Genomic DNA, 17,113 nt, shown 5'->3' on the forward strand with positions numbered 1-17,113 from the left:
CATTGACCCCAGGTGGCAGCTAAGCACCACACACAACCACTGACTTTCTCTCCACGAGTAAGATGGTGAAAGGAAGAGCAAAAGGGGAAAAAACTCATAGTTTAAGTGAAGGAGAGAGGAAGAAAAACAATACTGTTGGAAAGGCAATCACTCCCTACCTCCCACATGCAGATTGATGTCCAGCCAGTCTCTAAGCAATGACTGTCTCAGTCCGAAGGTCAGATTAGTGAGAAATGTAAGAAGAAACTTAGGTGCAAGTGCTATCCAGTGCAAAGCTGAATAAAGGGACACCTGTCTCTCTCTCTGTATCTGTGACGCTTCTCTGTGTGGCTGACAGTAAAAGAAAGAGCACATCTTGTCCAAGGGTTTCAGACTCAAGATGTCTTGAACAAATAGCTGATTCATTGATGCTTGTGTTGAAGTCTCTGTATGGCTGAACTGGTTCTTTCCCGTATTTCCTAGACCTTAGTCTTGGACATTTCACTTCACCTGTATTACATCCGTTTCCCACCACCAAAAATGGTGTTGATGGTGCTGTTTCACTGTCTCACAGATGATGTGACCATAGAAACAGAATGCTAATGAAGATCACATCATAACATAATTTACCTGCTCTGAATGGGCATCAGTGCTGTCATAGGAATCGCTGGGTTGCTCATGAGCCAATGGTATGGCACAAAACGCCCCTTCTTTTTTATCACTTCAGCATCTTCGCCTGATGCAAAGAGTGAATGAGGTGGTTGTGTACTAATTGACAGCCTAAATATGGATGATGAAATTATTAACCATTTGTTACCTGGCTTACATTTTCAGCTATGAAGCTAGACAGCAAGTGCGCAGAGTTTATGAAACCTGTGAGACACTTAGCAAATTATGAAAAAAATAAGAATACCTCAGAGAATAGTTATAAAACTGTAACCAAGGAAGACAAACTGAAAAATTTAGCCGTCGTAAAATTTTCTTGGTGATGTGCATCTATGCATGGGAATGAGTTTTATTTTTAAGCTGATAGAATTCTGCAGGTATGAGCTTTCTGGCTCAGTCTTGAAATTTGACTTCATCTCAGCATATGATTATGTTTTCTTAATTTTTTTTTTGTAAGACAACTATGAACAACAGATGGGCACTTTGAAGAGATGAGAATGCTGCAATGTTATCAAGTAGAGGTGGTTTGGTTTTGTTGACGAGATTTTTGTACTTTAGATTTCCTAAGAGACTGAAATATAATTGAAAAAAAATAGTATAGTAATTAACTCTTTTTAATCTGTAAATAAATGCTGTTTTCTTGTGAGTAAAACGAGTCTTTTATTGGATTGTTTAAAATCCATTTCTCTTTTTGCATGTGCAGACTTGGACTAAATTGTACTAAACATCTTGGATTCTTGTAGCACAGAGAACCTGTACCTTGAGACATCTGGTAGGATACTGCTGAAGCAGCAGACCAGATATCAGCACTCTTAGGAACAAGTGAGCCTGGAAGTTTTGAAAGGCAAAACTAAGCAAAAAATTAATGACCAGTGAAGGGACTGCTGAGAAGATAAAAGCTTGCTCTTAGTTTAAGGTGGAATTCTATGAAGTGTTACAATAGGGCATAACTTTGTACAGCTGCATTGTCTCAGTGAATTCATTAACAAGAAGCTGCTGTTTTCAGTACCGATCTCTTGAAGCTGACAGTTTTTTCTAAGGCTGATGTGTTTACTTTTTATTTTGCATATATGTATACCTTCCTGCTCTACTGCATGTATCAAATTTTAGCAACAGACCCTACATTGTGACCTCATTAATTTAGAAAACTCCACCTTATATAAACAAAAAACTTCTTAGGGAGACTGATTGTTAAAAAATTTAAATTTCTCTAATTAGATGGGAAGACTTCTGTTTCTGGAATCTGAGGAGGAAGTAGAGCTACCAATGGTGAAATATCATTACTTTTCCAATCAACTGTAATATTAAAAAAAATTAACAAACATATGATGATCCTGTGGTGTCCTTTCTTTATATACATTATCAATTTTTTAGCAAAAAAAATTAAAATCTAAGTACAAAGCTAAAATCTAAGTACAAAGCTTTGCAAAAGCTCTTTTTTTAAAGGTGTCCATGAGTTCCTGCTACCTACATAAGGTGATGGTATCTGAAATCAGATTTATATTAAAGCTACTAAACAAATAAGATGACATTATTAATTAGATTGTTGATCATTTAAATTAAGGAAAGATATGACTCTAGCAGTTACATAGAGGTAGCGTGCCCTTTAAAAATAGATTCCAAAGTGGCTGAGAAATAAAAGCATTACAACATAACTAATGGTTATCTGCACCTGAGGTTGTTCAACACCACCTTCTTGAAGAGTGTCCTTATCCTGTGGAAGATGCTGGCTAAATACTTGCCTCATGCTTCCTGTTGTAGCTGGGACACTGTACAAAATATAAAGCAACAGTCACGGGGCTAGAAGAAAAAATGAGCATGTATGCTGAGGGGTAAGGCTGTTCTCCTAGAGCTATAACTATATGTGTAAAAGAGTTAGGAAGGGGATGTCACTTAACTATCAGCCTTATTGTTTGTGTCATTGATCCTTATGGGTCTCTTCCAGCTTGAGGTATTTTGTGTCGAGTCTGTAGATGAAGCTTCAAGCAGAATGCGTGCCAGGAATCTAAAAGGGCAATTGTGAAATTACTGTTTTTCAATGTATGTAGAATTGTAGTCTGTTACGCAAAGCACAGTGCTGTAGAAAGCTTTTTTAAGAACTGTCACCGTTTAGCCCCACCCGGCCAAATTTTGGCAGCTAAAACTATGCAGTTGAGCTTCTAAATTACCTTTCCCCCACCCCCCAGGGAAATGAGAAATGAGAGGGAAAAGACTTGCGGGTTGGAAACTTAAACTACAGCTTTATTAAACAATAACAATAATTAGAAAGTAATAACATATATACAAAAATATGAGATCGCACCCCCACCCCTTGATTACTACAAATGCCGCAGAACAGATACGAGAGAGTGGGTCCATGACTCAGAGGGAGCTTTAAGAGAAGAACACTAACATTCAGAAAAATGAAGTTACTTACAGCAGCTGAGTTAGTCACAAAACTAACTAATTTAGCTCAAACCACAATAAGAATCTTTAAGCATATAAGGAGTAAGAAGAGGACCATAATATTCCATGCTACGATGGAGTGTCGCAACTGCCTATGGCTATGAGCCAGGAGTAAGCCTTCCAAACAGATAAATAGGAAGTGACTTAAGCTTGTAAAAAAGAAAAAGGAGAGTCAGAGCTTTGAGCTGCATGTGTGATTAGGGTTTGTATAATTAGAAAGTACACATGATTTGCTTTATTACTGTCATGAATCAGCCTTTCATATTAGCTTGATTAGCTTGAATAAGTCAGTGTCATCTGTTCAGAACTAGACTCTTTTGTCTCTAATATGGTAGCATTTTTAACTAGTGCTTCATTCCATAAGCTTTGGTTTTCTAAAAATATCTTCATTCATAAGAGAAAACATTAGTGTAGCACATAGTGCTATTTATGTAGATGAGATTGGATGTGTACACCAGCTCAAAGCATGAATTTTGATGTATGATTAATACTAAGACTGATATTATTAAAAGTTGCTAAATCAGTTGATAGAATCAGTAGAATTAATTTAGTTTGGTTTGATTTTATCATTCAATTAATATTCTCATTATAACTGTCAAATCAAGACAAGCAGAAAAATACTGTAAATTTATTTGCTACAACTTCTATCGTAGAGAGAATCTTTTATGCTTAAAAATTTATGTGCAAAAATCCAACTCAGTTTCATTACTTTTTTAGGTTTCTCTTTATCTGTCCACATCAGTCTAGGAATGGGTGATGAGATGGTGCTACAGCTCTAGGGATACTTCATGGTTCAGCATTTCCCCGTCAGAATGACAGGGCTTTTAACGCTTTTGGGATCACCCCAGGAAACATACAACAGTAATCTGATCTTTCAAAAGTTTTACTAGATAGAAAGAAAATGGAACTGGGCTGAAAAATAACTGCATAGTATGGTTTGTGTTCCTTCCATGCTTCATCAGAAACACCACCCTCAAGCGTAATAATACAGGGTCAAAGGACAAAGAAAACAGATGACTGGTATTTCTTGAGAAAGATTTCTTCTCTCTGGCCAGGGTAGTGCTATCCAGAGAGATCCTCAGCTTTTCTGCCTCTTCCTTCTCCACAAACTTCATGTATTTTTCCCCTCAAGTTTTGCCAAATATTTTCTCAAGGCAAAATGTCAAACTGTTTCAGATTGTCTTCCTGGCAGCAGTGCAGTGAGAAACAGAAAACATTTTGATCGTGATGGATATGTGCTTTCTCGGTTTTACCAAGTACCATCATTCACCAAGAAACAATTGGGCAGTTCCATTATTTATGTAAACTTCTTAGGAAAGCTCAGTTCCAGCTTTGGTTTCTTCCTAAAATCCAGAGAGCCAAAGCCATGAAGTAAGTGAACACCCACACGTGCACTGATAACAGTAGCCTTCCCTGTTCCACGTATGCAGACAGAATTTGTAGATTAGGATATAGGCCAGCTTTTTGTTGTAGCTTAGGCTGTCTTAGAATAACAAATCTCACTGATTGAAAACCAAAACTGATGCAGCTTCTCAAGACCAGTTTCTGTGTTCTCTTGTAAGTGAATGAACTCTGCTGGAGTAGGAAATTTGGTAGTTAGTGGAGGAAAATATATAGTTTGAGAATGTAAAGAGAACTCAATGTAGAAGTTTTAACACTTGCCATCAAGGAACCACAATGTATGCTTGTTTCAATTGCATCTGCCTGGGGATTTACCCTGTAAATAACTGCATTGAAAAAGTATTTATATGTACACACACAGAGAAATATTTAACATCCTTTATATTATAATTTTGGTTTTATATTGTATTGCTATCTTTATATTTGCAGCCTGTATGTGCGTGCTTTTTAAATTATTTTCATTATTTTCACAGCAAACCCAAGGAGCCGATGTTCAGTGCGGGTAGGAACTTTTAAAATTTTTAAGTAGATAACTGATAACATAAGAGATTCTTTTCTTGTTGTCATTTTCCCCCCTGTGGATATCTAGTAATTGGTATTGGGAATCTCAGCATGATAATTACAGGCTACTGATGATATATATTTAAAATAATTGATCAGTTTGCTCTGGGTTTTATGGGCAAATAGGTTTATCTTTACAGTTAGGATTCTTTGTAAGAAGACAAAGAAGAAAAAAAGCTGTGTCATCTTATGCAAAATGTATTCCTTTTCAAAGCAGTATTAAGGTTTTGTTTATTAAAGCACATGCCAATTTCCGGCTATGATGCTGTCATGTTAATTTAGTCATAAAAGGGAGCCATCAACTACTGTTAAAGAATAGCCACATCTGTCCCAATGCCTTGTAGTAAAATTTGTCAAATTACAAATAAAAAGTTTTTGAGGTCTATCTGTAATTATCCCAGTAAAAATATTTTAAAAGTGAAATATTAGCTGTAAACAAAAGCAGAATGTGTCCTTGTCAATAGTCAGCTGCAAACTTTTCAACAATCTCAATAAAGAAACAAAGTGGAGTAGTATATATAACAGTTATTTTTGTTCTGAAATACCAAGGACAACTAAAGTAAAAGCTTTCTTTTAACAAAATAATGAAAGGAGATAAAGCTGTTGATTTATCAGATATGCCATATCCTTTTTGTGTAAAGTTCTGTAACAGAAATCATACATTAAGCTGAAAAAGTAGAAAATCTTCTGTTAACTGAACTGATTGATTGACATCCAACAAACCTCTTAGCCATTCTTCAGGGTTTTGTGTAAATTATTTTTAACACAATAATGAATAAAATTAAGTAAATGCTCAAGTATTTTGTGGCAATATAATCACCATTTTTTTCCTTTAATGAAAACTGTTGGTTTCACACAGGATATACCTTTCGTGTGTATAAGCAGGGGTATTTGGAATAACTTTTCTTCTGAGACTTTCCCTGTGGATAACGATCAGAAATTCAATAGATGTGACATTACTTTTACCCTTCTCATCTGGACAAAATTCTTACTGAAATTAATGATTTTTTTTTTTTTCTTAGAAGAGCTTGATACTTGGTATTTTATGTGGTTTAGCTTAAACTCCATTATGCAGCTATACATTTAGTATTTTAATAATTGAAGAACTAAACAGAGCCCCTAGCTGGAAGAAAAAAAGGGTTTTGAGTATGGCTCCTTGTTTGGTCAAGCACCAGGTTAGGCTCCAGCTGAATAGAAGTGGTTAGCCTTAGAGCGAGTATTTAGTGAGTTTATTGTATTCAAACACATCTTTATCTAGCCCTTCTGTCTCTGTCTCTGTAATCACAAGGGAAGCGCCGTGTGACACACTGCAAAGGTAGGCTTCACTTCAAAAACCTCATAGCTCTCGAAGCAAAATGGTACTGGTGGGATAAAAGCTTAATGTATAAACAGCTGTTTTTTAACTTGTGTTCATTTTGCAATGTTAAAACTTTCCTAGTTCTTCTGACTGCAACAAAATTATTAGACCATGTGTTACAGAGTCTACTGAATTATAACCCTCAGATGCACTCCAATAATAATAATGGGTTATAATTTCGATTCTTATGGCATTTTGCAGAATAATCGAAATTTGGAAAAACACGTTGAGAGAGCTATATGGCAACACATGGATGTTCACTGTGTTTGAAATGATGTTTTGCACTTTTGCTGAAATTCATGTAGACTTTGTCCCTTTGTCGGCTGTTTTGCTGTTAGCCTAATATGATTATAGAAGCCTTGTTTTTTCCCTTGCTTTTACTTACTGAGTAGACTATAGATTTTTTTCTGAATGTTGATTAAACACACCTAGGCCTCCGACTAATTTCTCAGTGGTTTTTGCTCATAAAGCAGAGTTATATTTGGTAAACTTACCACACTGTTTTCTAAAAGCTTTAATTCAACTATATAGTGTAAATATGCACACTTTTATGCATGTTTATGTCTGTGATATAATCACAGATTTGTCTTGCTTTTAGAGATAGATAAATCCTAACAGGTTTTCCACTAATCAACATCTTTCATCTTTGCAGTAAATCTAAAATTTCACAAAGCAGAGAATGTTTGTTCTCAAGGCAAACTCTTTTAGAGAGTCTCTACCTCTGTGTATTCTTTGCACAATTTTATGCCTCCAGTCAGTAGTGGTCCCCTTTGCAGATCCTACTGACATTCACATGCCTTCTTATTTGGTTCAGTAACTGTTAATTTTTACAGTTATTTTCAACAACAATTTTTAATTTACAAAATTACAGATGTAAAAGATACATTTGTCTAAAAGTTTCAACATTGGTCTGTCTTTGTTGTTTGATTGTCTGTCCTTACATCTATATCTTCACATTTTGAACTCTGCTGTCTTAGTTATGAAAAATGTAATGAGAGGAGTGTAGATTGCATATACAGATAATGTTTGGATTACTAATGAAAATTGGTACAGATGGAGTTAATATTGCCATAAGGTAGAAATAAAGACACAGTATAGATTTCTGTACCTGACCAAGTCATCCTCAGTTCCCCTTACACCTTCAGAATACCTCTTTCTCGACTGTAATATATTGTACTCGGTATGATATACCTAGTATAATTTACAATACTTGCTTTTGGACATCTGCCTCAACATTTGATAAATTTGCCCAAAAGTACCTGTTTCTCCTTGTTTACTCTAAAAAGGTATTTTGAGTGACTAGGTCAAATACTTGCACTTTAGATGACTAAACCCAAGTTTTGGGAGTCCAGTAAGTTTCAGGTGAGAAAATCAGTTCAAAGAAGTAAACTTGCATTCATTCCCAGCCTTTGATAAGCTCAGTCAGAGGCTGTCACTGCTGAAAATCTATTGAATTCTAGCGCACCAGTATCAGTAGCATTGGCATGTGTTTCAAGCTCATTAAATAGATGCTGCATGCACATACAAATAGTGCTGTAATGCTCTGCTGTTTAATGCTGTACCCGCTATAGTTTATTTTCCAATGCAGATGTATTGGAGTAGATTTTTAATACCTATTCCAGTATTCTAGCATTTTAACAGGCATTTTAAGCTTCAACCATCTGTCACCATTATTTTGCCATTACCGTTGCTTCTTTTTAGCATTCTGTTTTCTGTTTTCATTGTATGTATGAATTCTGTAAGTGAGGGGATTTTAGAGAGCCCTAGCTGTAACTTTACTGTGGCAGATCAGGTAAATTTCTTTCCCAGATGAATTACTCTACAGGCAAAATACACATATATTTAGGTAATACAGCGTAGCTATGATGTGTATTTGTTCAACCAATAATTTTTATTCATGTAGTTAGGATTATAGCATATGCATGTTTCCAATTAAAATTAAACCATAGTTTTCAAATTTAAAAAATGGTGTAGTTGTAATGATACTTAACAAATCATAGCATAATTTTAACAGACCTAAATTGTGTAATTTTTTTCATTTACGTGATTTTGTTACTTTTGCCCTTCCATTTCCTCTGTGCCCGCGATTATTTTATCTAGTAACTCTACAGATGTCACTGACTCCAAAACTGCTTGATTCGCATGAGAACAAGGCTGAACCCCTTGATCTGCCGATGGAGCAGCAAGAGCCAGCACGTTTTGAATCTGGACAAACTTCACAAGAAGTTCACAGGAGACCCACTTTGGCCTTGCCAGTTCCCAAAAGTCCTAGTCAGACCTTCATGGCATTTCCCAGATCTCCTAGTTTTATAAGCCCCATGAAGTCCCCAAGTCAGTACTTCCAGATCTGTTATTAATCCCTGCTTCTCTTCCCTCAAAAATATTTCTTACCAATTCAACACGTTACTTCTAGTATTTTCTTCTAGAAATGTTTACTTCTGTCAGCCAATTCAGTTTTTGTAGCTTCTCTCCTGTATGTCATTTTCCTTTCTTTTAATGTGCTATTGATGTTGTCATTCCTTTTTCAATGTTTAGTAATTCTTAAAGCCCATATCTTTTCTGCATGTACATCAGCATGATTCCTTTTACTAATTGTTTGTGTTCCTTATTGCGAATGTATCTCTAACATTGTATCAAGTGTAAAGCATATTCTTTACACTGAGATGCAAAGAATGCAACTGAGTGTTGGAAAATACTTTAGATGCTGATGCTCTACTGTAAATACTGATTAAAAAATAAAATTAATTTAAAGTGGCATTTCTGCGTTAATTGTAATCTTTGTTTTCCCCTTCATTTTTAGTATTTAAAAAAATGTAATGTTGTAGCATTTTTCACTAAAAAAGTTTTTATTTCAATCCTTTCTGTTTTGTAGTTCTTTGTGACATTTAGTTCTAATCCTGCTGCTCAAAATATTTAGAGGAAAAAAGAGACTTTGTATGTTTAAGAAAAAATCTGCTTAGCAGTTGTGATTTAGAAATTAAGCAGGGTTTTTTTCCCCTAAGTTTGAGATTGCATGTCATTCTGTAATTGTAATGCACCATGCTATTAAGTGGGAAGGGATGGAGGAGCACTGGATTTCTCCACTGATGGTCTTTTTGTGTAACACTAAACATTTCTGGCCTTTTGTAGAGGAAGGATATGTAAAAATGTTTCTTCGTGGACGTCCTGTTACCATGTACATGCCCAAAGAGCAAGTGGAATCTTACAATTTGGAAGCAAAAGTAGAACTACCAGCCAAGAGGCTTAAACTGGAATGGGTGTATCCTTTCTGTGTTAGAGGACTACTGGAAATCAATCATTGCTTAATGGTTTGTTTAAAATATTTTTTTGAGCTGAAATATGGCAAAATTCAGATCTTATTAATAGGGATTTTTTCATTATTGTAGCAATTTTCCATAGAAATGGGTGTTAACTTTCTGGGGAGGCTGCTGTTCTGCACCTTGTGAAGTACAAGGTGGCAGCTTAAAGATTTTGCTTAAATGTTGCCTGAAGGTTAAATGTGAAGGATGCCAATTATCTAAAGATTAAACTAGGTATATTGTGAGAATGTAGTGAGCTGTGGCTATTAATTATAGTATGTGTAAAACAAGCTCGGGGTTTTTTTTTTGCGGACTCTAAGCAGTAACTTTTCATTTTAAACTGTTTAATAAAATGTGCACCATTGTCCTTTAGAGGATGCTGTCATCAACTTCAGTACTTGAATAAGACATGAAATGAACAGCACTTTGCAACTCAAAGGTGATTAGCAGTAAAATTCATAAGATACCGTATATAAAATACTGTTTGAATTTACATTTTAAACTCTGTTTAAGCACCACAGATACTGAACAAACAGAATTTTCAACTGACTGTCATGAGTGGATGTAATTACAGAATTCTAACTTGAAAGAAATTTTCACATTTCACTTTTAAATATGAGAAAATATATTCTTTATTGAAAAAAGAAATGACATTTCATTTTTGTTTAATCTTAGTCTATGTGATAAATGACTCAAGATAAAATATAAACTCCATATCAGAGTCTATTTGTAACATTCACTATCTTTAGAGAGACTAAGTCTTCATAAGATTTTCTATTGTAAGAAAAATACTTTTTTTTTGGTCCCAAGCACTGCAAATGGGAAGTTGCTTTGTCTTCATAAAAAAGAAGACAGGCTGCAAATAGTCTTTTTCAAAGTTGTATAAATAGAACTGCATGTGGTTTCAGAGTGCACAGAGAGTGTTTCCAAAAGCCCTATTGTATTCACAAGAGATTAATGACAGATTTAGTAACCATTCTTGTTATTCCTATTGCAGCTGAGCCTGTAGGTTCTACCCCACTCTGCTGGAACTGCATAGATAATGCATAAAGAAATAACTGAAGATGGGTTAAAAACAAAAAAAATCCACAGAATTAATAAATCAGCTGAGATTAGTGTGTTAACTACTGCTTGCAGCATTTTGCCATCTAATTGTTGTACAGGCTGTCACCATATATCGCAGCAGAATCGAATGATGTCTTTTTGCTCTTGTAAGGTGCCCCTCGCTTAGGGGGCCTAAGGATGGTATGGGAGAAAGAACAACAAAAAAACTCAGCCACAAAACACAACAGATTGTCATTAGCTGTGTGTAGATGGAAGCTGAAGTTAATATTTCAGACTGTTATAAGAGGTGATAATTATCCATTATTAACAATTCAGTCTCATTAGTTTCTCACTTAGGCTTACTTAAAAGACTGAATATTTGCCAGATGGAGTGTTATTTTTAGTTTGAATATTCAAATATCCTTCCATGTGTGTGTGTCTATACCCAGCAGAATCCTATATATAAAGATTGTCTAGGAATAGAAAAGGGATGAATTAATAAAATACTCCAAGTAACTCTGAATGGTTACTGAGGAGGAAAGCATATTTTTTTTCCAAAAATACTGTGCTGTTTTTTAATTTCTTGGTGTTTAAACCCAGTCATCATATGCATATTTAGAAGTTACAGCAATGACTAGGTATATAAAAGACTTCTTTAAAAACAAAACAAAACCAAAAAGACTCCAAAGAAAAGCAACTCAAGAGAGAGAGGATAATGCCCAATTTACAGACTATAATCATGAGAAGAAAAGCCGGGAGCAGGAGCATAAAATAATTTAAGGAGAAAGACAGAGACAGCAGAAAACCAACTAATACTATAGGCATTCATTCCAGTTAAGCTGGAGAAGCTCAGCTGTTTTCTTGGAGGGTAACAGAACTGGAATAGGAGAAAACATGTTTGTAGTGGACATATTGGCCTGGCTGTGGGATTACAGACAGAAATGTTTTATAATGTAAGAGTGTGGATAGAGAAACGAGCCATTAGATGTGAGACAGAAAAATGGAAAGGGCAAAGGAACTATGATGAGAAACAGAAGGAAGAAAACCTAATGTGAGTAGATTTCATGGCATACCTGAACCAGGTGGTAGGTATCTGAGTAAACCAAAAAAAGTTCAGACCATGTCAGATATATTCAGATATGAAGAAAGAAGATTTTTAAGTGATGAATTGTGAGGAAGGGCTGGAGCAGAGGTGGTAAAATCCTAGAGAGAAATCAGCACTGGGGAAATCAGGGTGGGAGTGGTGATCTGCACAGATCTGTTTGAGACCAGCTCACTTGGCAAGCAGGAGGTTTGAAACAAAAGCTCCAGGCCAAATGAAAAGAAAAGGTCAAGATAACATTCCCTGAAGTGCCAACTCACCAAATCCAAACTGAAGCCACAAAATCAGAGTGTGGGAAACAGTGAGGAGAAGGAGAGATCAACCCCAGGAGTTTACATCTGAGAAAAAAAGGCTGATAGAAAGAAACTGAATGTTTGACAACAGCAATCATGTGAAGGGTTGAATGCAGTATTGTTTCCCACGAGGATAATTGTAAAGAAAGGAGATTTTCTCTAAAGAATGTAATCTTTCCCATTTAATAGATTTTTTTTATGCCCAGAGATTTGTTCCTTATGAATGTCTGTATAAAGTTTTTACTTCACCTTTTTAAAGTTCAGTTCCTTACACTAATTTCAACTGCTTGTTTATAATAAACTTGATTATATATTGTTAAACTAGGGAAATCTTCTGTTGGCTTCAGTTGGTAGTGGTATCTGGCCTTAAAGAGAAAAGGAAATTTAAACAACTAAAGCATTGTTCAGCAATCTAGAGAAGTACCGTGAGCCTTTTACATACAGATTCAAAGTTGACAGCAAATGCTTTCTAATTTGAAGATACTAGTTGTTTTCATGTTTTTAAATTTTAATATCTTCAACTTAAAGGAACCTAGACTGAAATATTTCAGTTTGAGAGTCCAAAACTGTATTTTTGAATGCAAATTTTGATGGTTGGGTATGTAGCACTATTTCTGTTTCATTTATTAGAAAATACGAGCAAGCTGATAATTAAATTCCAGTTTTAGAAGTACGATTGCTGTTGACCTTACTTGCTGGATGATGTTAGCTAGGGTGTTTTAGTTTGACTGAGTTATCATTTACCGTAGAGAATGGTGCACAAATATCTTTTTAATATCACATGATTGGGATTTTGGTTCCTCTCCATGTATTTATCACAGCCAGAATTTCCATATTGACTGAATTAGATGCAATTCTTTGTGCCAAGATTCTGCTAATGCTGTTTCTCTCTGTTCCCATAAAAAAAGAAAAGCTAAAATAGTTGTAGCCCCTAATGACTCTTCAGAAGAATAAAACTTCATAATTTGGCTGAATTAACATTCAGTCTAAATGAGATTATTTCTGGATTAATTCCAGTTATTTCATTGGATTAATTTTAGATAAGTGTTGATATGACTAGCATCAGAATCTGGGCCACTGCCTTTTAAACACTACAAAAATAAATTGGAACGGATGATGTAACCCTTTTACTGTTTCATATCCATCTGGCTGGTAGTGCCCAGAATAATGAAATCAATCAACCTGCACAAAGGATAATGCAATCAATCCTAATGTAATGCAGGGAGATGTACTGAATGACTTATTAGCATTTCCATCAAGTCTAAATTTCTATTTTAATTAGTTAACCAATGTAAATAGTAAATACACTTGGGACAAAATTAATGTTGCTTTAATGTGGCTTTTAACAAATTACAGAGGATACTAAAAAGAGAGTATGTCACAAAATCCTTTTGTGTCCTTTACCATGTGTTTCCTGTAGGATGTGTAAGTTTTTTAGTTACTTAGTCTGTGAAATGCTTTAGCTCCCCTTACTGTAGTAAAGGAGGAGTTCTGAAGGCTGTCAAGTGATGAAGCTTTGCTCAGGCCAAGAGGTGCCCTCTTCAGAAAACAGAGGGATAGAGAATCCATTTTGGTTTTCCTTATTTTTAACCTTCTTTATTGGTAAATGGCGTTATTGTAGCTTGACCAACATGCTAGCTATGGATATAGGGGTCGAGACTGTCGTAGTAATCTCTATCTTCTTCCAACGGGTGAAACTGTATATTTCATCGCATCTGTAGTTGTGTTATTCAATGTTGAAGAGCAACTTCAGAGACATTACACTGGTCATAACGATGATGTAAAGTGGTAAGTCACCTAATAACCATTCTTTTTTTTCTTTATATTATAACGCGGTATTTGGGAGATAATATTTTGTTCTTTTCATAAAGTTTTGAAAATTCAAGTGATTTAACCTCCAAGTCTTGCATAGTTTGGATCCTCATGCCTGACAGCACATTTCCACAATCTGATAAAGGTCTAACTGTTAGTTATGGTAAGGATGTCAAATGTCTGTTAGCAGTGCACAAGCAACTGCTGTCAGGATGTGATGGTGCAGACCTGACAATATCCAAATATGCCCCTGACAGAGTCTGAGTTTGCTTGTGAAACCTACCTTGAAGTCTGTGCTGCCGTTGCACGCTGTGCTGCCTTGTTTGGATTTGTCTATATGCAGTTGCTGCATTGATGTTCTCCAAGCTTCTGCTTTTTTCCTTTTTCTGTCTCAGTTGCTAACAATTCCCTCGTATTTACTTGAGAATTTATTTTCTATAACTAATGTACGCTTTACATTTAGAACACAGAAAAGTAGAAATATGACTTAATCTATAGAGCTACTCATAACATCAGCATCTTCTTTAGTCTCTTCTTCCCCTTTATAAGTGGGTTGAATTACTTATCTTCACCTGGGTCTAGGTGTCAGATAAGGGTCCTTTAGGCTCAGTCTAACCAACAAAACAGTTTTAATCTCATCTTTGGCCTTCCTGGTCTTCAGGCATGTCTACATCATGGCATATAGCCTGTAAACTAGTCCTGAGCAGCCCAGATTGTTTGCTGCTGTGCAGGCATGCTGGCTTGGGCTTCAAAGCAATTTAGCTATGTTCAAGCTTAGAAGATACTAGGTATCAGGAAATGCCAGTATCGTTAAACTGAAATCTAAATAAACATATGGTTTATCTTGACAGTATCTGTCTGCTTGCTGAGTGTAGCTGAAAAAGAGCACCAGCATTTTCTGATGGACCTTAGTATATGAAATGAATTTGACATCTTTTCTTTAGATTAGACATTTTGAAACACCTGCTGTCACCAAAAGCCAAAACTAGACCTGATAACCAAATCTGGTTGTATTGTGAGCATTTTTCATAAAATTGAATTATTTATATAATTTAGTTGTTTTACAAGGAGGTTCTAGGCTTAGACCTGTTCCATCTTGTATCTTTCTTTCAAATTTTCTGACTCTAGATATTTCAAAGCTTTCAGGTTTATTGGAAAATGATACTTTTCTGCATTATAATGCTCAATGAATTATTGGCACAGTTCATTTTGTGGGACGCTTGGCCTCTAGAATTGTATGCAAAGCAGCTGCAGTGAAAAAAGAATTGCGAGAATTTAGGGCAAAAATAGGCAGTACTCTGGGCTTTAATACAAATTTTAGGTTGCTTTTTCTTAGAGACATTAGTTAACATTGATCACAGTTTTTAAAATCTCAGTTTTAGTTTTAGAATAAAAATTCCTATTTTCTGTATTCTGTTCTTACTTACTGAAGGACTTTTCTACCTTTTGAAAAGTATTTCAGAGCAGTGTTTGAGTGACTATATCTGTTTGCTGTGGAGGTTTATCACTAGACAGCATTGACTGTACTGACAAGGTCTCTGATTAGAGATAACTAAAGTTAGGTAACTACCTCAAATTGTATGTTCCTCATACTCTGCAATCATTTTAATCTAGGTGAGATGAATCCCAACATGAGTGAGTCTGAGGCTTGTTTGATACATGCTTCAAGGTATTAGGACTTGGAGCAAATTACTGCCATGTTAATAAGGGAAGAAGAGTATTTTGAATAAAAGAGCATGAAAATTGTTTTGTCACTTATATTTTAAAATATTTACATGTCTACTATGTGCTCTATATGACTAGAATAAGGCTATTTGTTACAAAGCCATTTGAAAGACAATGGTTGTCTATTTCATCAGACTTCAAGTTTGGCCTCTCTTTCTTTTCTTTTTTTAGCCTGGCTGTCCATCCTGGTAGGATCACTATAGCAACAGGTCAAGTTGCAGGGACATCCAAGGATGGAAAAGTGAGTGGCCCCTTTGCTGACATATAGTTACTTATGTTTCTTAAGAATATGTTAAGAACATACATGCTAGATTCTTTTCTTGTTGATTTCTTGTTGGCCTTACAATTTAGGACTGAATGTAAGCAAAACTTTTTCTACCTATTGCACACTATCAAAGTTACCTGGTTCCATTAATCAAGAGTGGTCAGTGGTTTCTGGTTCCATTAGTTACATGGTCTGAAGGTAGATTTGGAGCTAGGAGGTAGTCTTGAAAAGAGACAGGGAAGGATGAGGCTACAAAGGACACCTGAGAGGGCAGATACATGTGGAGAAAAGGAGGATAAGCAGTGGAGATTAAATTGTATAGAATAAAATTTCATTTCTGATTACAGCTACCAAAACCAAAGTACAACTAAGAATGGCTTTGGGTTGCTTACTGAAAAAAAGACAATTTCTTATTCTTACCATCATCTAGGCAAGAGTATTTTTCTCCCTATTATTACCTCTGTTCTGTAAAGCTTAGCTGTAGGCTAGGAGTTTATTTGAACAGCGTAAGATGAACCTTACTCCAAATAGCTTAGACAATGAGAAAGAATGGGTACAAGAAGAGACAGGAAAAGCATGAGGAAAAAGTTACTCAGCAGAGTATGTGGCTGATGTCACAGCCAAAGTATTGCAACAGTTTTGGTAGATTTCGAAGATGAATTTCAAGATAGAAGCAGATAATCAATATGCTAACTACTTTAAGTAAATGAGGAAAATAAAATCCCAGTTATGCAATATAAGATTTATGTAAAGATAACTTAGTTGGGTAATATAAAATGCTGATTTTTATTGTCTAAGAGATCTTTGGTATTTATTTTTTAACTTCATAAGTATAATTACTTACTATTAATTTTCATTTCACAAATACCAAGGTTTGATGTCTATGATTGAGGGAGAATTGGCTGTATAGGCAAGGTTCTACAAAAGCCATTTTTATAACTGAGATACTGCGATGATCTTTATATATTTGTTTATGTTAAAGGCACTTTCATGACTTATAAGCAAGAAAGACTAATGGCTGTTGATTTATTTCCTGACATTATGATAAAACATATTCATCTCATTTGATAGGGCAGAGGGGAAAAAATGAAATAAAACATAGCTTTTGTAGTTTTCCTGCGAAGGGTGAAGATACTGTATTAAACTCATAAGTATTTTTAACGT

At 35.3% G+C, this 17,113-nt stretch overlaps 1 protein-coding gene across 12 annotated transcripts in view; it reads left to right on the forward strand.

Moving 5' to 3' along the window:
* EML1 (EMAP like 1) overlaps positions 1-17,113 on the forward strand; it is a 123,568-nt gene that overhangs the window by 86,140 nt on the left and 20,315 nt on the right. For 8 of the 12 annotated variants that reach the window (XM_069858803.1, XM_069858796.1, XM_069858797.1 and 5 more), the window contains 5 exons: positions 4,965-4,993; positions 6,341-6,367; positions 9,539-9,668; positions 13,786-13,935; positions 15,856-15,925. In XM_069858803.1, coding sequence (XP_069714904.1) covers positions 4,965-4,993; positions 6,341-6,367; positions 9,539-9,668; positions 13,786-13,935; positions 15,856-15,925 — 406 coding nt within the window. The remainder of the gene's footprint in view (positions 1-4,964; positions 4,994-6,340; positions 6,368-9,538; positions 9,669-13,785; positions 13,936-15,855; positions 15,926-17,113) is intronic. The other 4 variants (XM_069858798.1, XM_069858806.1, XM_069858808.1 and 1 more) reach the window with 1 other exon arrangement.

The sequence above is a fragment of the Phaenicophaeus curvirostris genome, chromosome 5, assembly GCF_032191515.1.
Source record: "Phaenicophaeus curvirostris isolate KB17595 chromosome 5, BPBGC_Pcur_1.0, whole genome shotgun sequence".
Taxonomy (NCBI): Eukaryota; Metazoa; Chordata; class Aves; order Cuculiformes; family Cuculidae; genus Phaenicophaeus; species Phaenicophaeus curvirostris.